Source organism: Amblyomma mixtum, unplaced genomic scaffold, assembly GCF_055824585.1.
Source record: "Amblyomma mixtum isolate Tamu unplaced genomic scaffold, ASM5582458v1 scaffold_18, whole genome shotgun sequence".
Taxonomy (NCBI): domain Eukaryota; kingdom Metazoa; phylum Arthropoda; class Arachnida; order Ixodida; family Ixodidae; genus Amblyomma; species Amblyomma mixtum.
This window is the reverse complement of record NW_028317715.1, coordinates 320,049-345,711: the sequence shown is the minus strand read 5'-3', so window position 1 is coordinate 345,711 and position 25,663 is coordinate 320,049. Positions and strand designations below refer to the sequence as shown.

General features: G+C 43.8%; 1 protein-coding gene and 1 pseudogene across 1 annotated transcript; one reads left to right on the top strand and one right to left on the bottom strand.

Moving 5' to 3' along the window:
- Positions 1–53: 53 nt before the first annotated feature.
- On the top strand, positions 54–23,721 carry LOC149324768 (uncharacterized). Its single transcript, XM_089565274.1, has 8 exons — positions 54–237; positions 318–406; positions 11,017–11,224; positions 13,401–13,496; positions 16,435–16,506; positions 18,958–19,019; positions 21,336–21,558; positions 23,609–23,721. The coding sequence occupies exons 1-8, from the start codon at positions 54–56 to the stop codon at positions 23,719–23,721; spliced, it is 1,047 nt and encodes a 348-aa protein (XP_089421400.1).
- LOC149324769 (uncharacterized) lies at positions 8,496–9,605 on the bottom strand (annotated as a pseudogene).
- Positions 23,722–25,663: the final 1,942 nt, after the last annotated feature.

The following is a 25,663-nucleotide window of genomic DNA, read 5'->3' as shown; positions in this document are numbered from 1 at the left end:
GCTAAGCGTACAGAGGTACTGAGGTGAGCACGCACTTTGTTCGAAGCAACACGATGTACGTGCTTGTACAATACGAAGGCGAGAATAAGCGGTACGTCGTATCGGACGCCGACGTTAGGGATTTCTGTCCCAATGACATCGACGACTTCGAAAGAGGGAAGTCGTACGATGTTTTTTGGGAAGGCGACAGCACCACCCGGGGCGGGTTTTACAAGGCGACCATTGTACACATAACAGGTAAGTGTTAGGACCCTTTCCGGCGTTGCCGAACACGGTTTTGGCGTTCACTTATCATAAGTTTGCGGTAAAAATTGCAGACTCTGCAGAAGAAATGAGGACGTGGCGGCAGAACAAGCGCATGGCCTCGCGCAAGTCTTCCTCCAAGGAAGGCCCGCCGCGGAAGAAGGTGCGTCCAACCGGCTTTCCTGTGCTTGCTGAACATTATGCGCTTAGTCCACATTAACCGCTATTGTCGTTGAACCAGTGTCAGCATGTGTACTGTGTCCATGTTCTTGATATTATTGCTCAGTTTTTGGATCAGTGATGAGCCTAGGAGATTCATGCACGCGTTCCACGTTTTGCCTGCACAGCTTTCAGGTGTTGTCGGTCGCACGGCAGCAATAAAAACGTCGTTCCAGTAGATTTCTTGATTTGCGGGTGGGCTTAGCGCGAGAAAACAGTATACAGGACGAGCGCTAACTTGCTACTGAAAGAAAGGGCCGGGTAAAGAAAAATGGGGGCCCTGGGCTAATGAGAATGTAGGCCCCCTCTCCCTTTCTTACCACTGACCCCCCTGTCCCCATGCTACACTACTCGAATAAATCCCATGTTCCATTGTAATTACACCTAATTAAAAAGAACGAAGTGCAACCAAAAGGATTCATGCAACAGTAACGCAGTAGCATTACATTTACAGCGCACAAAACACAACGCGACTCTTGGAACGCGCGACACGTGTACATCTGTGGTCGAGCGCCGAACGCCACGGAAGAGCCACTCAAACCTACCGACAAGTTGCGGGGCTGCATTGCAGTGCGCTGCGCGCGCCGCTTACTCCTCTTTCAGTGACACCGTACGCAAGCCGACAGTGGGATTTTTGTTCGCAGCACTGTTTTAATGCTCACGCATTAAAGAAAAGCAGGCTGAGCCAGCTTCCTGCAGTTAAGCTGGGTACTCCGGCTGCCGGCAGCTACTAGGAAATAGAAACACTCATTAATTAGTGTCCTGACAGGGTATTATTGCAAGTTATTAAATTAATTTGATTATACATCGAACGTTTGCTACTACTCTCACGGGGCACATTTGAATAGCAGCATTTAAGTCCTGGATCAGTGGTGAGCGTGCTCGGCGCTGAGCCGAGTACCCGGGTTCAAACCCAGCCGCACGGCGGCTGCATTTTCATGGAGGTGAAATGCAAAAAGTTACCCGTGTGCTATGCGATTTCAGAGCCCGTTAAAGATCCCCAGGTGGCCGAAATTATTCCTCAGCGCTCCACAACGGCACCTCTTATTTTTTGCTGCCGCGGTGGATCAGTGTAACGTTATGGTGCTCAGCTGCTCACCCGAAAGACGCGCGTTCGATCTCGGCCACGACGGTTGAATTTCGATGGAGGCAAAAGTCCACAGGCCCGTGTACTGTGCGATGTCAGTGCACGTTAAGCAACCCCAGGTGGTCGAAATTTCCGGAGCCCTTCGCTAAGGCATCTCTCATAGCCTGAGTTGCTTTGGGACATTAAACCCCCATAAACCAATAAACCAACGGAACCTCTTTCTCTCCTTTCATTCACACCTTCCTCCCTCCCCTCAAGGCACAGTTGAGGTGTCCACCTAGAAGTGAGGCAGTTCTGCGCCTTTTATTTACTCGAAAATTAAATTTCACCTCGCTCTACAAAACCGATCTCAAGAAAAAAGAACGTACAAAATAAATTACCCCGGTCATGGCGGTCACATTTCGCTGGAGGCGAAATGCGAGAGGGATGTGCGCTATGCGATATCAGTGCACTTTAAAGAATTTGAGGTGGTTGAAATTGACTGGAGCCTTCCACTACGGCGTCCCGCGTAGCTGGACTTGATTTGGGACGTTAAAGCCTATAGTGGCCGCCGGAGCACAAAGTGAAACTGTGGGAGTTCCAAGAAGCTAGCACAGCCTGATTAGTTATTGAATTTGGTAAAGCTAAAGAAGAAAACCTGGTGTTGTATATAATTCTGACGACCAAATTTCTTCTGTGCAAAATTCGAACATCCACCCGTGTGGCTAAAAAAAGCATTCTACTGCACGCGTTTATTTTCTCAACAGTCTCTATATGATACTCGCACACATAGACGCCGCTTCAAATTTTGCTGCGCATTCTAGTTTCGTTTTTTCCTACCCTGCTCTAATCATACTTGTGACACTGATGCGTTGCATTGCCTTATATTTGTATGCCATGCAGAGGGCGCGAAGAAAGTATTTTTTACATCGGATATATGTGCGGGTTTAAAAATTAATTAGTGGATTTTTAGCGGATTATGAAAGCCATCCCAGCAGAATTCTTGGTGGTGAGGCAGGAGTCCCACCTGTTATGCCGACACCAGGATTCTCAAACACACTACACCTTCAGACGCCACTGGACGGGGGGATTGACAGAAAACCACGAAAACCCTTCCGGAATCCGTACACAAACGCGTATATCGCTTCGTAAGAAAGGAGGCCCCCTCCGGGGTAGCAGGGGATTCCTGTTTTTGCAGCTCGACAAGCTGCGCCTAACTGATTCGGCTAAATGAAGTTACATAAGGTGGGGGGCCCATCTTCTCGTTGTGGTTTTCATACGCTTCATACGTGTCGCTCGAAGTTCCATTGCCCGCGGTTCCATATACTAAGCAGGTTAGAATAAGTGGGCCCCTTCTCCTGCTGTCCGAGGTGAGGCCCTGGGCTGCAGCCCCCTTAGACCCCCCATAATCCAGCGCTGAACAGAAGCAGAATTATTAAGCATGAAATGCTTTTAGCTCCCGTTGTCGGCAGTGTGGTGACGTCACGCCGAGACCGAGAGCCATCATCCGGGCACTGAAATCCACTCATCCGGGCACTGAAATCCACTCATCCGGGCACTGAATTCCAGTCATCCGGGCACTGAATTCCAGTCATTCGGGCACTGAAATCCAGTCATCCGGGCACTGAAATCCACTCATCCGGGCTCTGAAACGAGAACATCCGGGCACCGTACGAGACTTAACGAGATTTAACGAGACTCTCTAAGCCCTCCTAAGAGACCGGCATGCAAGCGCCGGTTGGTCTCCAAACGAGACAAAAAATAACTGCTGCCAGTGCCTTCTCAATGTTTATCAAGATATCAGTGGAGCTGTGGGTTTGATAATGCACGGAATTATAATTTCCGATTTCTAATAACCCGTGCAAGAAAGCACATAAAGGCCACGTTACACTTCGTTCTCGTACGTGATCCGGGGGAGAAGCGCTGCGTTCAAAGGGCAAGGCATCGCGCCGAACGGGTGGTGGCGTTCCTCCCTTCCTTTACGGTGCGGTTCGGGTGTCCACCGAGATGACATTATGCCCGTAAACATTTCATGCTTACTCTACTCTCGGTTACGGGAGAGGCAGAGATTTTTTAATTATATTATATAGTGATTAGATACACTGTAAACATGAATACGCCTATATGGGAGTAAAAAAGTAGTAAGCCTTCCTCTAGCGCACTCGCTTTTATGAAGGTGCGCTAGAAGACAGCTTACTCCCTATTACTCCTTTCTGTTCAGAGTGTATTGAATAAAATGGAACACCCTGTACATTTCCGAAACGTGGGTGAACTCTAGCGATGGAAAGAAACGCGAACAACACTGAGCCTACGCGCTGCGCTGTTCCAATTTCTTTTTATTTATTTATTATTTATTTAGCAATACTGTAAGCCTTTGACAGGCCTATACAGGCAGTGGGTTACAAAGGTATTCACAATGTACAACACTTTGTAAAATATATTAACACTAGAACTTGTTATTTGAAACAGAACATCATTCCAACCAAAATCAAACGGTAGAAAAGAGCAGGAAAAAAAAGAAAAAAAAGCTTCCGCATTATGGCACTGAGTGAAACAAAGATTCTACCTTATTCACAAAGCTAGACACAGAATCGTCGTCAACAACATCCCCTGGCAATGAATTCTAAATCTCTACAGACGACGGAAAAAAAGAAAACTTAAAAGTATTGCACCGTGTGACGTATGGCCGGATGTGCTTATCTTACTAGCTCGAGGGGCTCTGTCCTCGTTGGCATTGCATAACCCTTCTCGCAGCGCCGCCTTTCCTCCTCCGCTCTAAGAGTGCGTTCGTCGTATTTTCCCGTTTTCGATTGTTTACTGGATGTTTCTATTGCACTGATCTGTGCACTTTGTTTGAATTATTCATAGCAGCGACTTCGGTTTTCTTATGTTTGCACTCCCTACTTTGCGCACTGATGTGTGCACCTTGTTTGAATTATTTGTAGCGCCGACTTGGGGTTTTTGTTTGCACTCCTCACTTTGCACCAGAGGGAAATAAATTTGTGTGCAATTGACCTACTGCTTGCCACAGTCCTCACAGCTCTCAGAAAGTCTACAGAGAGAATAGTGATGCTGCATCTAGTTTCTTTCCCGCCGCACTTGCTCAAAACATAAATTAATTTCTTGCCTTTTCCCTCGAATGCCAAATGCAACACTTATCCTGCAGTTCCTGGACGTGGTAACGTTTTCGCGGTGTCAGTGTAAGCTCAACGCGGGAAAACTCAAGTCGCCGCTACGAAGAATTCAAACAAGGTGCACAGATCAGTACAGTGGAAACATCCAGTAAACAAACGAAAACGGGAAAATACGACGAACACACCCTCAGAGCAGAGGAGGAGGGGTGGCGCTGCGAGGAGGGTTATGTAACTCCAATGAGGAAAGAGCTGCTCGAGGAACTGAATGCATGCCCAGCTGTCCACTGAGGACAAGAAGCAAGTTTGGTGTGGATGTTGTTTTCTAGGCACCTTGAAAACTGTCGAGCCTTTGCGCACTGGCAAGCCAAAGCCATAACAGACTGGCTTGCAGCATCAAGCTTGTAACCATGCATGCTCGTTGCGTGCAATGTTGGTGTTGTTTACGAGGCCCCTCTGAGTTGTAGCAGTGTCTAAATAGGGCAGACCGGTCGTTGCTTCAGTGAACGCCTAACTGAACACGCTGCTTCTTTTAAATCATCTCAGTCTAACAGCCTGCTTAAGCATTGTTTGAGCTGCAAATGCCATCCTCTTTTTGGAAAAACAAAAGTTCTTGGCCGTTCTAAACAACAACTAGCAGGGGAGATTCTTTAGGCTTCAGTTATTCATAAGTTAGCAAGCAATAATAATAATAATAATAATGGTTTTATTTGCGCCAAATGAATACATGGCGCGGGAGACCCGCAGTAAAAGCTGTCACAAGCGACAGCTTGACAAAGCCGGAGGCCCCCCTATACACTTGACAGCATCATAGGCGCAATGAAACGGCATGTTTCATCCAAAAAGAAAATAGAACAGAACATGAAAACATCTGCAATTACAATCACTCATAAGAACTACATAAAAATTATACAGAAAATGTGTTAGTATGAAGCTAGAAAGCACTTACAAAAGCAATGGAACATTCATGTGCAATGGCAATAAGTTTAGCGAAAGTAACAGATAAATTAAGCACATTTTTGCTTCAAATAAAATTCAAATCAAAGTGAATACAGACAAGCGGTACAGTCAGGGTAAACAACAATGTGACAGAGTAAACAGGAATGGCAAGCGAAGTGTCCTAGTACATGTTGAAATACCGGCGGAGTGTTTTGAACGTCACCTTTTCAAGTTGGATATGTTTATGATTTAAATCATTTAGTAACCGGGGTAGTTTATTCTGTAGTGTTTGTAGGCCGTATGTTGTGCGAAACGTCCTTACTTTCCAGAGCTCCGTGTAACGTGTCTGGCGTGTAGTAGCGTTTTGTTGTAACATGGCTAGACGATGTAGAAATGAACTGTTGCTGGCGTTTTCATTCTTAATTGCCTTGCAAAGGATATAATCAAACAGCTTGGTAACAGGAATTATGTTGTATTTGGGAAATAGATGATACGTATGTGAATAAAACGGCAGATTTTCTATTACTCTTACAAACCTTTTCTGCAACTTGTGAAACTTCTGCAAATTTCCGTAAGTTGTCGTAGACCAAACTAAGTGACAATAACTGAGTCGGGAGGAGAATAGGGTATTATAAATTAACAGTAAGATTTTTGGTGGCAGTAAATTGCGATTGCGGTATACTAGCCCAGTTACCTGTGCCAGCTTAATAAGCATACTGTCCACGTGGACATCCCATGACATATTCTGCTGAAAGATAACACCTAATGTCTTAATACTGGAAGTTATTTCGAGAGGAGTGGCATTTAAGTAGATAGACTTTTGTATTGTTAGGTTTTTGTTTTTACTTCGAAAGAATACGGCTTTTGTTTTGTTTGCATTAATCGTCAGGCTGTTTTTACGCGTCCATTCATCTAGTTTTATTAATGTTAAATTAGCAGCATCAACAAGGTCGTCACTAGTTTTACCGGTTAATAATATGCTGGTATCATCCGCGTACATGATAAATTTCACGGTTGCATCGATATTCACAATATCATTCACGTACATATTAAATAAAAAAGGTCCTAATATACTGCCCTGTGGGACGCCTGCTGAAATAGATAATGGGTTAGAACTGTGGTTGTTTATGACGACTATTTGTCTACGAAATTCCAAGTAGGAGCATAAAAGAGATGCGGCTTTACCACGAAAGCCATAGTGTTGGAGTTTCTTAATTAAAAGTTGATGACTAATGGAGTCAAATGCTTTTGACAGGTCAATAAAAATTCCTAACACAAGTCTTCCTTCTTCAAACTGATTTAGTATGTGCTCTTTTTGTTGTAGCAATGCGAGTTGTGTGCCTAAACCCTTACGGAAGCCATACTGGCAATCAGTCAGCAGGCAATGTTTCTGCTCAAATTCGGATAGTCGCTTTAAAATAACTTTTTCGAAGACTTTTGAAAAGACGGGAAGGATTGATAACGGTCGATAGTTTCCTAAGTCGTTTTTATCGCCTTTTTTAAAGAGCGCAGCGACTCGCGCTATCTGCATCGTTCGAGAAAACGTGCCTTCGCTTATACAGATATTAAAGATATATGTAAGACAAGGAGAGAGAAGGTCAGCAACATATTTGATGGGTTTTATTTGGATACCATTAATATCTTTAGCGGTACTATTATTTAGACTGTGAATTGTGCTAATTATCTCTCCCTCATTTACTGGATACAAAAATATAGAGCTAGAGTTGTATGGAATACCATCAAGATCATTGTCTGGTGCGTTGTTACTTCCAATTTTTACAAAGTGTTCGTTAAAAGCGTCAGCAAGTGCTTTTCCCTCTAACTCAAGACCATTTATTTTTAAGCTCTGTATCCTTTCCTCAGGAATATTGCAATTCAACAAAGAGTTCAGTTTTTTCCACATTGTGGCCGTACGTGGAACCAGTGAATTAAAAGAAAGTGTATAGTAATCTCGCCTGGCCTTTTTTATATCTTTGTCTAAACGATTCCTAATTTTTTTAAAGGCCTGAAATATTTCGGGGTCTCTTGTCTTTATAAATTCACTGTATAATGCATTCTTTCTCCGTATTCTGCAGATAGCTCTGCACTAATCCATGGTTTACGTATTTTCTTTTTTTGTTTAATGCACTTAAAAGGAAAGCTAATGTCATAACTTTCTTTCAATAGGCTGAAAAAAGCCTCGTAAGCCAAATTTGCGTCTTTAAGATCGTATACAGTATCCCAACATGTCTGAGCTATCTTCTCACGAAAAATAGAAAGAGTCTGATCTGTTATTAGTTGAATGAAATGGTTTGTCTTTGTTTCCTTGTGTCGTACGTGACCCTTGAAACATAAATATATCGGCAAGTGATCACTGAGATCCGATGCGAAGACGCCAGCATTAATGACTTCAGAACTGAAATTCGTAATAAATACGTCAATTAAAGATGACGAATTCTCGGTCACTCTGGTAGGAAGACTGATAGTATTCCAACACGCATTCATCTCCAAGAGAGTATCTAACCTAAGTTTTGGTGAATCATTCTTCATCATGTTAATGTTAATGTCTCCGCCATAAATTAAATTGAAATTGTTTTCATTTATAAAGACGAGAAAAGTTTCTAAGAACTCCAAAAATGATGTAACGGAACCATTCGGCGGGCGATAGCAAACAGCGAAAACAGTATTGTTTTGTATCACTGATAAAAATTCATAGTCATGAGTTATTACTGAAAACTGGTTCAATATTTCACATGCAGACGGCTTTTTAACCAAGGTGCATATTCCGCCACCACGACCTGTTGATCGATTCAGGTAGAAAGTATTGTACAATGGAAGCCGAAAGATGTTCGCATCGTCAACACACCAAGTCTCTGTCAGCATAATGACGTCAAAGGATTGCTTTGTTTGCTCAAAAAAGAGTTGTAAGTCATGTTCCTTGCGAGTAAAAGAACGTATGTTTAAGTGAAAACATTTGAAAGCCTTCGAAAACGCTGTACCTAAGTGATGGTTGAAAGTGTGTGGCAATACATACGAGTGAGTAGGTGCCATAGTGTTCTTAGTGTTCAGCTGATCTGTTGCTTAAGTTTGTCGCGGTCACTAGAGCAGGAAATGACCACCGCGTTTTGCCCATCAGCTTTCCGGACCAAGACCTTGTTGTTGTTGTGCCATACGTATTTGTAGTTATTTGTCTTGGCCCAGAGCTTTGTTTCGGTAAGCAGAGTACGTGTCCTTTTTGTCAGGTTTTCTAACACAAAAATGCTGTCATTTCCTTGGCACAGTGTTTTCCTGTTTTGCCACTATTTGTCTCTTACTGATTGTTTGGCGAAACGACAGATAATGCCAGGTATCTTATCTTGCTTTGAGGGCAGGCGATGAGTGGACACTATGTCACTTTCCAGAAGCTGTGGCAGGTTGTTTCGAGTTGCCAGCTTATATATCTCATCAATCAGGTTTTCATCCTTCATTGCTTTAATTCCATGGAATTCAAGGTTGAGCTTTCGGCTTCTCCATTCCAAACAGTCCATTTCGTTTTTCAGCTGCGTTATTTCATCGTCTTGCTTCTCAATCTTATCTACCCTGTGTTTCAGGTCCTTGACTTCACGTTCGTTCTTTTCTATCCGAGTTAGAAGCTCATCGTACTGGTCACTCATGTACTGAACTGTGTCTTCGACGCTGTCAACTGTTTCTTTTAGCGGTAAAAGGTACTCCAGCTTTTCATTGATTGATTTCAGCAGTGCACGAACATCTTGGTCATCCGTATCAATGCTGGATCTATCGAGTTGTGGAGCACGACCTTTCGAACGCCTGCAATTTGAGCAACGCCACGCACTGCGATACTGCTCCCCTTTTGACTTGATAGTAGCATCTGAAATTCCTGCACATTTTCCCGTGTGATAGACAGATCTACAGTCACTACAGTCGATTTTGGAATCAAGTTCCTCGAGTTGCATATCACATGACCCACACTGTTCATCAAGGGGCATAGCGACACTTCTGGCAGCAGCAGCAGCAGCAGTAAAAGAAGACAGCGGGAAAATATATTAACAGAGCAGCAACTAACCTGCAATTGCAGAGAAAAACTTCTTAAGATGGTGCCTTTCCCGTGCCGCTGCCGCTGCCAGTGTGACAGCCGCAGGTCTGTGGACTTTCTTTATAGCCTCGTCCGATGGGTGGGCGTGTCCGCTGGCCGGTAGCGATGCAGTCCTGGATGACGTTATCTTCCGCAGCAACCAGCACACGTGCACGCAGACGGTTGTAGTCGATGTCAAAACTTCATATCTGCAATTGCAGAGAAAAACTTCTTAAGATGGTGCCTTTCCCGTGCCGCTGCCGCTGCCAGTGCGTGAGTGACTCTAGTTTTCTGCTGTGAAAAGAATCTGTTCCTAATTTCTGATTAATTTCATGGGTATTGCTGTTTGAAGGTGAAAGAGGTGCTTTCAGTTTCTTTCTGTGCCATTTTTGTCATTGTTTAGTCTGAGATATTGTCTTTATCCAGCCCCCTCGTCGTAATCAGTGGATAGCGGGGCATGTGCACTCAGTTCCTCGGGCTCGTAATTCTGCTTCACCGTGCCCTCTCGCCTACTGTTGGTCTTGGCTTGATGCCTGTATGCTACTAAAATGATGCCGACAACATAGCCTTCATATGTATGTCACTACAAGCCAGTCTGCCCTATCGTTTTCTGCTCAACTGTCTGTGTTTACATTAGCGAGGTGGAAATGTTGTGATGCGCCGAAAAGAGCATAATGGCTTTGGAAACAAAACGGTGTCTTCAGTAGTTTTGCCGAACACTGTGTGTTATGTGCCTACGACTTTTGATGGGGGGATGTGGTTGTGCATACTGCCAACTAAAAAAAAAGTTTTTTGCTCACCTTAGCCTGCAACAGAACTGTAATTATGCATATGACTAATGACACCCTAAATGGCAGCGACTGAAGTAAACCCCCAGTGTACATATGCTTCCTGCCCTCTCTTTAAATCCAATACAGCTTTAATCACTTCATTGTGAACAAAGCTCCTGCACAGGAGGCAAAATGACTTGTTATAATTTTTATGGTTGCAATTTTGTCACGTTCTAATGTGATGTCTAATCAGAGGAGTTTCTGTTAGTCTCATTTTTGTACCAGTTTTCTTGGGGTACAAGCTGCCCCTTGACGGGGTAGTTGGCTTTCCGTGGGCTAAAATGCTTGGGAAAAGGTTTAGGACCAGTGGTTATGGTGCTCTGCTGCTGACCTGAAAGACACGAGTTTGATCCCAGCCGCGGCAGTTGTATTTCGATGGAGACGAAATGCTAGAGGAGTCGCTTTGGGACATTAAGCCCCATAAGGCCTAAATCATTCGTTTGATAAGTCAGTATTTCATCCTGCTTGCAAAGAGCTTACATCCACTTCATTTGGTGAAGGACCAAGAATTTGACTAAGCACTTCTTTATTTTTCAGACCAAGATGAACCTTCAGTCCAGGGCTAGGGCCCTGGCAAAAAGAAGGGCTGAAGATGATCTGATGGAGGACGACATGGAAGGTACTGAGGGCTCAAGGGAAATGAACCTTCAGTCCAAGGTTGTGGAGTTGGAGGCAAGAGTAAAAGAGCTCGAGAGCCTCAACAAGGAGCTACAGAAGGCCCTCTGTGCCAAAATTTTTGATAAGGGTATGTGAATAATTTGTGCTGTAAATGCTTGCTTGTTTAGCAAGTTTGCTTTTTGCACCACGCTGTGAGGGGGTGCCCTCCGTCTGCTATTTCGCATAGGCTTTCACCTTTGGTCACGAAGTGACAGCTTTTGCGATGCTATATACTTGGCTAACAGTGGAAAAGGGCTGCCTTCCTGCAGGAGGTGCTCACTATTAGTAGGATTTACACAGTTCAAGAACTGCATGTGAAAAACACCTGCACAGTGTTTAGGTTGCATCAAGACAGCTGTGCGCCATCAATTTATTCTACCTTTGTAATTTTAGGTATGAGAATACGGGGAGCATTTCTGTACAATTGGTGTGCTCATCTTCAGTGTTCTCAACCTGGCATTTCTGTCCAGTAATTTGATGCTTCTCTTAGTAAATTCTTCTCAGATTCTTCCATATCGGAATCCAGGCATGGGCTATTGAGTGCGAACTGTGTGCAGCCAAGGCTACCTGAAGCAGCAGGTTCGTAAAGCTCTTTTGCAACGCAGAATGGCATAGCGAGGTTGCAGGTGTTTCAGCATTTGCTATTGAATCTAGATTACAGCACTATTTACACTGGCCAGCGCCCACGTGACCAACTGTGTGTACAAAAAAAAACGACAAAAATGGCTGAAGCAAAATGTCATCCTTGGAGTACACCTAAAACATGGTCGTTGTGGGCAAATCATTGTCTCAAAGAACGAGTGAGAGTGCCACCTGAAAAAGCACTTCTGGTGTTGAAACAGGTTCTCTGTGCCGGTTTCGATGCCAAAAGTGTTTTGTCAGGTGGCGTTCTCACGCCGAGCTGCAAGGACCAGAATGTAGAGGTGGGGTCTGTTGCTTTTGCCCCCAATTTTCTTGGGGAAAATTGCCGATCATGCCTGATGTGGTTTTGTTCGAAATTTTTTTTTTTAATTTCAGGGAACCCACTATTGATAAAAATGTGCTGAAGTTTTAGTGGAAATGAACGATATTTCCTCATATTTTAAAAAATGAGCACTGCAGTGCCAGTGAACAATGATTAATAATTTTATATTGCCATTGAAAACATAAAACAAATTAAAGTGCTATGTTTCCATGAAACCTTGGCATTATCGGTGTACCCACCGTGTGACTACAACTTGGTGAAACATTACTGATTTGTTGTAAAAGGCTCAATGTTTTCTTCTTTCATTATAGTTTACGCCTTCTTTAGTGTGCATTTCAATGAAAAGTTATGCTCATTACATTGGCAATGAAGTGCATTGAGCTTGTGTCACTAGACAGCGTCGCAGTTCTTTGCATTTATTGGAGGAAGCAGTAAACACGATCCGCTGAAACTTTTGTCGACGAGGCGTATGTCACTGCGCCATAACAACTTCGGGCATGAAAACTCAAATGGATGTTTCTCTATACTAAAACTGAAATTGTTATCTGGAAGGTGAGGTTTGCATTATACTTTGGTACGTTACTTTTCCTGGTATGCAATTGGTATGCAATTGTGCACTCTGACATGGTTTCCAGAATTGGAATGCATAAAAACGGGTGCATTCACTGATTGAGAAATTGTTTCTAAAGATATTCTGCAGCATTTCTAACAAAGCTGTTGCAGAATCTAGCATCTTAGACAGTAATACCCCTGTTACATGGGCAGTTTCAAGCAAAGTTGTTGATTAACTTACTCTAGATAAGGCAACAGCCTTTTGTGTGATTTGGTTGTGAGAAATTCTCTTGACTAGGTGAGTGTGACAGGTCCATTGATGTCCATCTTATCAGTGGACCTGTTCAATTTGGGCCGCTGACTTTAGTCAAATTGAAGTGTAGTTCAGATCTCAATGGCTGTTAGCACTGGCTTGTAACACAGCTTACTGCTATTCAGTTGAAATGACAGTCAGTTGAAATGGTGTTTAAAGGGGTCGTGTAATAGGGGTGCAAGTTTTCCATTGCACTGGAAAAGTTGGGTGCTGTCAGTCCCATTTACATTTACTGATACAGAGTGGAAGGCTAAATAACACTAGTGTATGCAAGATGCAGTTCAGATGCAAAAAGCACTAAGCCAGGCAGAATATAAAGGGAAATGCAAGGAAGGCAAGTTGCATAAAACTAATTTTAAAAAATAGAAGAATATGCAGAATGTCAGAGATATTCGCTAAAAATGAAACGATCTCATGTGGTCATTAAATTTCCAGTCCCCAACCGTGCTTCTGAGGCCCTGAGCCATTGTGCCAGCAGCAGCAGCAGTCCTCCACAGACTGTGTCTGCTTCACCTCCGCTACAGGCAGCAGGTATCAACTTTTTGTGCTTTCATGCTTTTGAGGCACCCTGATGTTGTTTACCTCAGTGCAGAATTTGTGTTAACTGTAACAAGAATTTTAATGTTAGGGCCTTAACTAGTCCGTTCTAAGCAGCATGAAATGTACCGAATTTGCATGATAGTAAGGTTACCCCCATATTGCGTGTCAGAAAAAAGCAAACAAACTTGGAGGTTGCTTAAGCTTCGCCTTTAAAAGTAGAATGTGATAGCATTACCCGGCCACCGCCACTTATCGTCAGCCGCTATTGGCAGCCGCATGCAGGCATGGCCGTGGTCACATTCCAAAATCAAAATGTGTCAGTCACTGGGCTACTCATCAACACTTGCGCCATAGTCCTCACTAGCACTGCCTTAGTCGTCGCTGCTGCGGTCTGACAGCACGTCGTTCTAATACCGCCATCCAGGGAAATCCCTCACTGCGAAAACAACCAAAGCACGTGGTTGTTCACGAAATCCTGCACTCGCAAACAGCCACAGCACGATATCACATAGAACAAATGGAAGTTTTGCCTCACTGCAGCTGCCACACCTGCCTGTATCCCTCATTCTGAGATATCGAACTTGCAGCCTGGCACGTAGTTGTTCGTTCCTTCAGCACAAAGAATGGCAGCCATCTTAAATGTAGCCGTCAACAAGCCCTGGACGCTTAACAGACCCAGAGCACAAATGGTGATTGATGAAGCACTTCATTAAAAAGTGGTAAAACGTGGCCGGAAGTTGTCAAATGCGTCAAACAAAGCCACAAAGAAACTACATGCGAGCACCGTCGGCTCTATCAGCTACCAACACTCCCCAGAAGTGCTGCTATTCTGAGTGGTAATGCCGTCGCGATTGGAACTTCGGCCCTTCCATCAACTATCGGCATTTTTTTACTGCTGAATGCATTGTTGAAAGTAAAAGAAAAAGCCTTCTGAAAAAAAAAAGCAGGATGGTCAAATGCAAGCATAAAATTGCAACCACGCGCATCCCTGGTATCTCGTTTCTCTCGCCTTTATTTACGGTGCTATGGTTTGGTTTCGATTGTAAGTCGTACCTACTAATTCAGATTCTCAAATTAGAAAGAATGGGTCGACTTAGAATTGTGTTAATGCGCTACACTATTTGATCATTTCGCTGGCATAGATTGGTCCAGCTGCTGCTTTTCTGGACAGGGTGCAGCCAAGCCTAATTGATTTTTCCTGAAAGGAACAAAGCTTTCACTAAATATAAACTCTTTCACTGAAAATGAAATGATCTTATATGCTCATTAAATTTCCAGTCCCTAGCCTTGCTCCTGGGACTCCGAGCCAGCATGCCGGCACAGCTTCACTTCTGCCGCAGCCAGCTGGTATGAACTTTTTGTGCGTTTATGCTTCTCAGGCACATGTTCACCTTAGTGCAGGAGTTCAGTTAACTGCAGCCTTGCTGGTAATTTTAAGAATTTTAATGTACAGCCTTAATTTGTCCGTTCTAAGCAGTATGAAATGTACAGTATTTGATCATTTCACTGCCATGCACTGGTCGTGCTACTGCTGTTCTGGACAGAGTCCAGCTAAGCCAAGTTGATTTTCCCTAAAGTGAATGAATCTACTAAATATTGTCAGATAGCAGGTATGTTCTTGTTGGAAGCACTGCATTTGTTCATACAGCCGTGCCTTGTTAATATGTATTATCGGGGGCAAAAGTCACTGGTCCATCGCGCATGGTTGCGGGAGCAGCTGAGAGCATATCACTGCGCACTCTCGCGGCCGTGCACCTGGTGAAGAGACCAGTGCTCGGCGCATGCCAGTCCTTTCTTAATTGTGAGTGCGCAAATTCTGTCCCTCCTAGTTGCCGCTCATCGTTTGTTGAGCTCGTGCCGCTAGGTGTTGTTGCGATAGCAGCACGCCGCTGACTCATCAGTGCAGAGAGCCACCTCTCACTCGGTTGTGCAAGTGCTTGCACAAGATTATAATTGCGCTTGTCGCTCGTCTTCGCCACTTTTCAGTGCAGCGCCTAGGGTCTCAGGGGTCCCTCATGGGGAAATATGCTAGCTTACTGATTTTTTATTTCTGTAAAGGCACTCCTCAATGCTTGCTCAAGTTTGTAGCATCTTGCTTGACCTTTTAAATCGAAGAGGCAGCAGCGCGCGACTGGTACGCTGGAAATGCGTTGTTCGTGGCATTGAATTTTTTGCTTTATTTCTTTAGTATGGCTTTCTTTAGTATTTCTTTGGTATGGGGGAGGGGCCGCCCAGCGGCACCCCCCCCCAACAACTGTTCATTACCGTGAACTGCATCCGCAGTGAGCTATCTAGGTATTGCGCAGATGGCTCTGGGGAGCACATGCCTACCACTGCACAGGTGTAGTTGAGTGCCTGTGTAAGCGGATCACGGTAGTGGATCGCACTACATGAAAACGGCAACAACTGTTATTTTTTCTTTTACTCATCAATTTTCTTTTCAAACATAATTGCTAGAAATGGCAAAAGATGCTGCATATTGGCACGTCCTTTTTCACCGTATATAAGTTGCATCAATGAGAAAGCTAAAAAAAATACTTATGCACTGGAAAGTACAGTATGTGTTTGACTGCGCCAGACAATCACTTTTGTACACCAAAAAGCATTTTTGGCGGCTCCAAAGTGGCTTCGGCCAATTATATCACTGCATTTATATTGAGTTCATATTAGCAAGGCACAACTGTAGACGTGCATGGCTTGTTTTCATAGCAAAGCCATTTATTGGCATGACAGGCCTTGGATATTTCCTGTCAAGTTGGGAATAGTCGTTACAGGCCATGTGAACTGTTCTCTCGCTGCCAAGATTGTCATTGTGTTGGATTGGCACTGTGTAGGAATGCTGTGCTATTGTTCCTCATTTGAAAATTCTTTTAGAAGGTAGGATATTTGAATGCAACTGGCTAATGTGTCATTCTTGTTTCGTGAGCAGTGAGCGACCCAGGATGCCAGGCGCCTTTTGTTGCCGGCTCCAGCCTACAGCCGGTGGCAAGACGGTCAAAAGGTATGTATGCTGAAGAAAACTTAAGAAAGAAGGCTCAGAAATATGTTATTAAGCTATTCTTGGATGCATTTCCACGCTTCCCTCGCAGTAATAATGCCTTGGAAGTAAAAACAGGCGTAACTTGGGTTGGGAACACATAATTTCATGTGTGGCCAGCTTTTCTGATTACCAAGCTGCGGCAGGCTTTTGGCAGCAAGCAGGTTCACTTGTGACCAAATATCGTGTTGTGGGCAACCTTCAGAGCATGTTCTGTCCTGAAGGGTGGCCTCATGGGCAGAGAAGGGAGCTCTTCGCTGCATCACGTGCAGCTGTTTCATTGATGTGCTCTCATACATAGTAGAGATAACGTCAAGTTTTGTGGGATGCGCATCATGAAGGTTTCAAGAAGGTCAAGGTTCGTCTGACTGGAAGAAAACTATATACGACAAATTATACTTATTTAGCGCAACCAGGACAGAAACGTGAAGAACGAAAGACAAACACCAGCAATACACGAGTGTTTCATTCTTTGTGTTCTTGACCTGGTTGTACTAAAAATATTATATTTAAATATGTATAGTTTGTCAAATCCAACTAGCCTAACATCTAGCTCTTTTAAAACTATTTGCGCTCGACTCGAAGGGTACTCATTGGCGGCTGCTCATTGACACAGTCATCCCTTCTTAGATGGGGTTGAGAGCCGAAGACAGGAAAGTGGGACAGAGGGCAGTTCAAAGGAACTAAAGTGAAGACATATGGGAGAGGGATAAAAGTGTGCTCTCCGCTGAGCGGTTCAGTGTGGGAGAATGTCTAGTGTGCCCAATTGTCTTTGTGTGCACAAGTTCTTAAAATTATCCAAAATTTTAAATTAGTGATGCTTTCATGTTCAGAATCAATAATGCATGGGGTGTACTACTGCCCATAGGGGCCCAGAGCCATCTTCGGCCCTGCAACTAATGTAGATAGGTTGGCTGCACGGGTACATCCTCCTTGCCCCAGTTCTAGAGGGTCATTTAAAAGAAAGGCTGGTTTGTAAAATATACCCAGCACGCTTTCCTCATGTGACCTGTGAGGAAGGGCTGAGGCCTTAAATTTTATTTCAGTTTCAGCGGGACTTGTGGGCTTGAAAAGTGAAGCTTTTCCTGTAACTTGACAGTACCCTTCTCTTTTCAAGCTCACATGAACTGAAAATAAGTGCTCAAGTGTAAGTCAGGGTCTGAACCTTCGAGAAACAGTGAAAAACATGTTATAAGTTAGTAAATTAAGATATTTTCTCCAACCCAAACTTTTTAAGGGGGGACGAGGGTCTTAAAACTAACTTTTTTATTTATGGCTAGAATCTCATGAAATATTGCACACAGATGCATTTTTCTCTTCTGATTCCAAATATGCAGTCATAATTGAGCTGGTGGTCTTAGGTCAAAAGTTATCTTAAATTCCAGAGTGTAATTAGGTAATTTCTTCCGCAGCTTTAATGAACTTTATCATTGCAATTTGTTGCTTTTATTTACATGAACTGATAGCCAGAGAGTTTCCATACCCGATGACATTCTTCGTTTTTCTGTAAATGTATGCCATCCTGACATACTATGTCGAGAGTAAAAGGTCACACTATATTACACGGCAACTCGTTAAGCTAATTGTAAATTGCTATTTATAAGTGGCCTAAACCAAAAATGTAAGAATGTCAACGGGTATGGGAATTTGCTGGCTATCAATTCATGTAAGTAAAAGCAACAAAATGCAATGAGGAAGTTCATTAAAGCTGGGTAAGAAATTACCTAATTACACTCTAGAATTTAAGATAACTTTTGATCTAAGACCACCAGCTCAATTACGACTACATATTTGAAATCAGAAGAGAAAAACGCATCTGTGTGCAACATTTCATGACATTATAGCCACAAATAAAAAGGTCTGTTTTAAGGCCCTCGTCCCGCCTTAACTTAGAAGTTGATACAACAGCTGGTGTTGAGAAAGATAGCAGCCTGTGACATTGCTGTGAAAGGTTGTAATGTTTGTCCATGCTGAATGTCACCGGCATGCAGCTTTATCACAATGTGACGCGAGATGGAACTAGGTTTATCATTCTTAAATGAGCGCAGCAATGTGCAACTGCTTCCATGTTGCTTCAGATTGTCGTGCTTGCTTTCGTCCCTTTATCTCATAAGCTGTTTGCCAGCCATAAATTGAGTGCGGCCGAAAGCAGTCGTCGTTCTGACCTTTGATGCCACCGCCAAGTCAAGTTTTTGTAGGCACAAGGCAGCTGAATAGAGAACATCTATTGAAAGCCTTTCACTGTCTGTCAGACTGCCGTCACTACCATGTGAATGTTATCATTAACCATTGGAAACCAGTTCCTGCAGCGTACAAAGGATCAAGTAGCATAGCACGTAATGAAGCAGTCTTTCGAGCCAATAGAAAAAAAAACTACGTTTTTTGGTTGTTAATTATCCCACTGTTTTTGTGCAGCTCTTGGGCCGGCAGCACAAGAGATTGACCCTACTGTTGGGGTCTTAAATGAAGCAGGAGAGGTGGGTAGTATTTTGCCAATTTCTTCGTGTTATACTTGTCAGCATTGAAGGGGAAGAAAAATCATTTCTTGAGGCATATTACACTCATGAAGGTTGTGATTTGGGCGAGTTGGTACTGATTGACTGGCATATTAGATGCCATGCATGCCTTTTTTTGTGTCATGGTTGTGTCCAATGCTTGTGACCTGGAAAAATTTTAGTATTGTTCCTCGGTTACATACACATTTTTACTACAGTAAAAGTTTTTTAATTCACATTTCACAAAGATAATGAGTTTGAATTAAGTTTTATTTGCAGAATCAAAAGTCATTGAAAAAAAAGCCAAAATTGAGATCATGGTACAAAGTACTTGCAACTCAAAATATTTATTGGTGATGATCTGTTGTGACTTACTGCTTATTTTCTGTGAAAATAATAGTCATCACTTTGTCTCTCGAAGCGTGAACGTGATGCAGAGCATGATATTTGCCCTCCTCAAAACTGTAAAATAGGCGCGCGACACCACTTGCCTCCCTCACTTGCAAAGCACTTGGACGCAGCAGTCCCATCGGCGTAGCCGAAAAGGAGGCGCAATCCAAGCCAAGAAGTGAGGATCCTAAACTAGAAACGCAAGCAACGCAAGTGGCAAGTCGGTGCACCGAACGTGATTGCCTAGCTCAGTGTTGGACATTCGACCCATTCAACCACTGGTCACCAGTAGAGCAGAATGTCCTTTTTTTTTCATTATTTTTCTCAGTGCTCTTCCTGCAGTGTAGTGCAGTTACTCCTATGGTTTCAGTTATTGGTTGTACTACTGGCACCGTTCTGTTATACTGTAATTTTTTGTATTTTATCTCTAATTTCTTATTAGAAAGCAGACGGTATTTTTATGTGTTATAATTTTAATTACCAAACTGGCAAAAATTGTTCTTAACTCACTTTTGGTGCTCTCTTAAAATTTTGAAGCATGGTTTTAAATAAAGCCTCATGCAGTATGTAATGGCATCGTGTGTTAGGAAAATAAATGGTTTGGAAATGCCTACTGTCATTCAGCCTTTTTTTAGTGCCAGAAGTACTATTCAAACTATTCGCTTCGAAATTATTCGAAGAAATTGCTATTCGCTTCGAATTCGCTTCGAATCAAAAAACCACTATTCGCACACCGCTAGTGTATTGTACTGGCAGCATTTGAATATTCTTGAAGCAGTGAGGTTTGAGAGCCTTTCCTATAATAGGGAGCTGCAGTTTCTCTGTCCTATGCATGTTTGCCGCATTCGTGACTTTTATGCTCTTGTTCCATTTCCTTGCACAGCTATCTTCGTTATGTGTAATCTTGCTTGGCAACAGCTTGTAGAAAAGAGTGGTTTCGTCCACATTGAATTCTGCATAAACGTGTGTAGGGGCTGCAGTTTTCAGGGTGTGGCCCATATACGCGATGTGCAAAAAAAAATTTAAGCAAAAATGCCAACAGGGGAGCGAATGGCATTTATTCTACATTCAGTCATTACTCACGGAGTCTTCCTACTCTTGGCTGGTGCACGCTCGTCCCACAAGAAATCGCATAGCATGTCTGTTGTCAATGCGTAGCCATTGATCTGCACTTCTATCACATAGCAGAGCAGCTGTTCTTCCGGTTCAGGAAACTGGCGTGACTTGCCTCAGGTAGCATGCTTTTTGCAGCTTGTGTTCCTCAATGCATCCATCCTTTTGGTTGTGCCGTCGCTGAACGCACTACTTGTCCACATCGAATTTCCTGCCTTCCGCATGCTTGCCATGTTCGAGTCTAACTCCCAGCCGTGTAGCTATTAAAAGAGTAAGGTACCTAATTTTTGTGGCATGTTTTCGTCTCTACAATGATGCGGCTGGAAGACACTACTATGCATGAATCACCATGGGGTACTCACCTATGACCGCTAAATAATTTATAATCGTATTTTTCTGTCACGCTGTTTAGTGCTGTGCCATATATATTTCTTGTTTTTAGACCGCCATCTTCTGTGCTGTTTGCTGCAAAGAATGAGTACCAACTCGCCCACCTGACAGCAGTCCTTCGCCTGTTGGTCTTGCGATGTTCCGCAAAAAGGTTGCAGGTTGTGAGGGGCATATGTTGTCACTTGGTTACTGCTAGGATGAATAAGTGAAGACTTAGAGGTGCTTGATTGCATCTGCAAAGATGATCTGTGCTTCACTTTTCTTACATCTTTTACATGTCTTTTGTTTTGCCTCATAGGCCACAGAAATAGGTATTCTCATATTAGCGGAGTTTTAGGTCAAGTGAGCTCTGTATCTAAAACAATATTACAAACCATTCATGCTTTGCTCATATCTGTTCTTCAGGTACATGTTGGCCATGGCAACTACTTAAGTAGCTGCACATGGGAGCGGCTGCTGGGGTCTGCCATGGACTCGACCTTCTGCAAACAGTTGGCTGTGTCCCTGTGGGGCAGCGAAACCCTGTCGCAGAGGAGCCTGACAGGCACTCTGTCAAACAATGCCCTTTCGAAAGGGCTTACAAAAACCTACCCTCCACTGTCCCCAGTGAAGGTGGCTTCAGTGTCAGGTAAGCTAAAACCATTAGTCTATCGCAGTGCACTATGCATTTCAATAAATCTGCTTTCAGCTGCATGCGTTTCATCATCAATTCTTACTAGTGTCCTATACTTTTTTGTTTTAGTTTGCAATGTGGCCCATTGTGTTCTGTATAAGGTACAGTCTTTGTCAGAAGTTTTTTAGAGTCCAGGGGGTTCACTTCCAAGCTATATACTGGGACTCCAGAGCGTTCCAGGAAGTCCTACTTCTTGCAGGAGGCAGTACCAGAAATCTTCTAATGTCCAGGAAATTTGGAGCACTAGAGATCCATTAAGAACGACACAGTGCGGCTCAAAAGAAACCTCCTGGGCTCCAAACTCGCATGCACTGTTCGCTTCTGGGGAATCTTATTTTTCTGCTGCCGTCACAGTGGCTGAGTGGTTGCGGTGCTCAGCTGTTGACTTCAAAGACACAGGATCGATCCCGGGCGCGGCAGTTGCATTCTGATGGAGACAAAGTGCTGGAAGCCCGTGTACTGTGCGATGTCAGTGCACATGAAAGAACCCCATGTGGCTGAAATTATCAGAGCCCTTCACTGTGGCATCCCTCATAGCCTGAGTCACTTTGGGATGTTAAACCCCATAAACCTTCTCAGTTTCGCCGATGGCCTCTGCAGGCCAGCGAAAGCTCCCACAAGTTGACGAACGGCAGTTTTTTAATCCATTTGTGGCAGTTTTTCATGCGATTCGTAAATGCCTACATAGACGCTACATCATTGGCAGCAAAGGTTGCCAGACGTGCAAGAGTTTCCGGTAGTTTTTCTCTGTTGCTTTCGTCATGCAGCTTGCAAAAGATGGTTTACTAGGCTAATAAACGGTGAGGTTCTTTGTGTTTTTAAGGTGGTGCAACGTGACAAAACAGACATTTAATAGACATGCTATGCTTTTTTTATAGCCAAAGGCAACTTTTCGCCTTATTCTCACCTTCATTTGCCGTTCATGCTTCCTCGAGGGACGGGGGTTGGAAGAAGGTTTCTATAGCAGCTCCTCGTCTGCAGAAATGCCGAGTAGCATTCTTCAATCCTAACTGCCTATCAAATGGAAGAGCAATTGTTTTCTCCACTCCACAGAGTGGAGACGGAGTGTCGAGTTGAGGTGCACTTCTGAATTCGGCGGTTAGCCTTTCATAGCCAGCAGAGATGTGCAATAAACTTTATTTGCTGTTAATCTCCCAGCTAAGCACTAAAACCTCCTCATTTCTCATCAGTGCACACTCTGTGTGTAAGGAACTTTGTCACGCCATTTGTCACCACTTTGATGTATGCCATCCCAAATTCAGGGGCTGTATAATTTTTGAAATTTTGTTGAAATTGCTTGAAAACCTTTGCAATTTTCTGCATCTCTCTTCTGTTTTCCCCCAAGTCCCAAACCTACGCGAGTGTAAGTGGGTTTTTAAACTCCAGCTAAATTTTGTTATTCATTAAAGGGCTTTTCTCTCTACCGCCTTGCTGGGTGTATCTGAAGTGTGATATTATGCACCAGTGTGTGAAGCTTTGTTCCCCAGAGCTATTGGCCCGAGGTAGTAATGTTAGAGCGTTGCGTTCTGAGCCTGGTTGCGTTTTGAGCCTCAGAGTTGTGCTGATATCATGGATAGAATCCAAGATGGCAGCCTCCAATGCAGCAGTGTATCCCAGCAGTTGCCATGGGAACCGAGGTGGTTACACAATGGAATAAAATAATAGCAGGTGGCAGTGTGATGCTCGAGCACCACAGCTCGAAACTAAACTATGTCGATCAGTATATGTATATCTGTCTGGCACGCATTAAAGTCTGGCTGCTTAGTCTCGACATTCGTGTAATATTTGTGGGTGAACCGTTTGGCACAGAATGTACCAGATGGTGTCATACGATTGAGCCTGTCGTGCAGCATAGACTTACTAGTTAGAGCCTATCTCGCAGCATGGATTCGAACTGGCGACCTATGTTAGGTGTATTAATGCTCGTTATTCGATCACTGCCTCAGCATCTGGTCATTTTTTATATTCAACCACACTAACATTACTTATTACCCCATCTGCGCAGATTCCTTCTGGCACTATCTGAAACAGAAGGGATGCTCGGCCGAGGACCTGCAAAAGCGCCACAAGAAAGTGACGCGCTACCTGGCACAGAAGTGCTGTGACCTGCGGCGGTAAATATCTGTTCAAGCCAATAGTCTTATATGCATGAATAGATTGGGTGAGCTCATGTGCTCACAAAATTCGTAAACTTGATTGTATTTCCTAACTGCCTGTATGGGACACATAGGCACTGGCATAACCTGCAAATATTACTGGAATTTGCCTACTATAGTGAGATACTGCTTTACCCAATTTCTGCTTAAGGGTAGTCGACTACTCAGATGAGCGCACGGAAGATTATATTTATGAACCAGACTGTTAACAGCACTTATGGACCATGTTAGCAGACAGATAAAAGCAAGGATTGGGAGTGTTTTGTAATGTTCACTGGGCATTATTGAATATAGCATCCCTGTGATTATTTTCTTGTCATCCAAAGTAAACAATCTTCCCTTTGCGCTCATGTTTTGAGACTGTTGAGACCGCGCGCAGCCAGGCTTCTCAGCGTGGAAGAGACGGCTTTAGACAAGGCATGCAAGCGCTCTGTTCCTGCACGTTAAGTAGATGTCGGATGAATCTTGAAAAAATTATATGAACGTCACGCCAGGAATATGACTACTCCAACCCTTCGGAGATGTGCAGCGCGCAATATACGGCCATGCCAGGACATATGTCTTTCTGTTCAAACTTTCTCTAGAACCGCTGTCACTACGCAGAAGCAGATAGCAGTATCTGTACTAAGAATTCGTATCTTAAAGGAAAAAAGAAAGCACAATGTTCACCTTTAGCACGATTTCTGCAGTGATGTGCGTTCTGCCGGCTGACAGTACACCGCTTGCTTGGTGTTGTCGGCCTAACCTGTGCTTTACTCAAGGTGTAGCGGGTAGCGCTTTTGAACTAGCCACCAGCGATCACAGAAAAGTCTACTCTTTTTACCGCCTCTACAATAACTTTATGGTGGTATGAACGTGCAGTTTATTTCCCCACCGTCCTCGTAAGTGAAGCGCGTGGAAAAACTGGCCAGGCGGACCGCCTCGCACTGATGGATGTGGGTTGCGTGCACGGACGCAGTCTGAGCCGTCGGCAGAACAGTCATTACAGGCCATGGTGCACTTGGTCACACGTTGCATGCACGTCTCCGTCTTGATTTCTATCTGGAAACAGCTTGGTTGACATCACTTCTGTCAATAAAGTGCTCTGCATGCCAATGTCTCTCCCATTCCGGACGGTTCCCGCGGGCCATCGTATGAAGCGGGGTGTGCATATTCTTCAGTTGTATAATTGAGGCTTTTAATGCATTATTCCTATGGGTTTACGTCGGGCCTGTGCCAATTTGACGTTAAATGTGTATCGTTGCATGAAAGGGAAATGCATAATCGAGATTCCACTGTATGACATTTGTAACATTTGCATGCATTTGTTGTGTATGCATACTATATATATTATTGTTCTTTTTCTTCAGCTAGGACAGTCGACAAGAGACGAGCAGAAAATCCTGTGTACAGGGGTGGAAGTGCTGCGCCATGCTGCGCCAACTTAATCTCCTGCGCCAAGATGCGCCTAAACAGCAATTTACGCCCATTACAAGTATACAGAGCCAAATTTAGACGAGTGTTATTGTCAGCTGGGCAACACTGAGTGCTCGCTACGAAACGGACGCAACTGCATTGGCATCGACAGTTGGGTTCGCTCTTGGAGGAAGGAAAAAAATTACCGAATGCACTGGAAATTCTAGTGTGCTTGGCTAAAGCCTTGTGGTCAACCCACAGCCGCTTTCCCGAACTGCTTGGCGCGTGGCGGGCTTCCCGCGTGTGCGGTTTTTGTCTTTGGTGACTGCGGTATCTATTTTGATTGCAATGTTTTAGAGCGAGCTCTTTGGCGCCTGTTTCGCGGCGTCGCCATCGCTGGTGTTCATTGTGTTCACTGGCATTGACATTTTACACTCTGATCATTTTAAGGAAAGGAAGCGTTGCAGTGTTTTAGAGCCAGTGTTTTAGAGCGTTGTAGTGTTTCAGAG

Coding starts and splice junctions, on each gene's coding strand:
- LOC149324768 (XM_089565274.1), top strand. CDS start 54: ATGTACGTGCTTGTACAATACGAAGGCGAGAATAAGCGGTACGTCGTA. Junction 238..317: donor GACCATTGTACACATAACAG/GTAAGTGTTAGG, acceptor TAAAAATTGCAG/ACTCTGCAGAAGAAATGAGG. Junction 19,020..21,335: donor TCTTAAATGAAGCAGGAGAG/GTGGGTAGTATT, acceptor TCTGTTCTTCAG/GTACATGTTGGCCATGGCAA.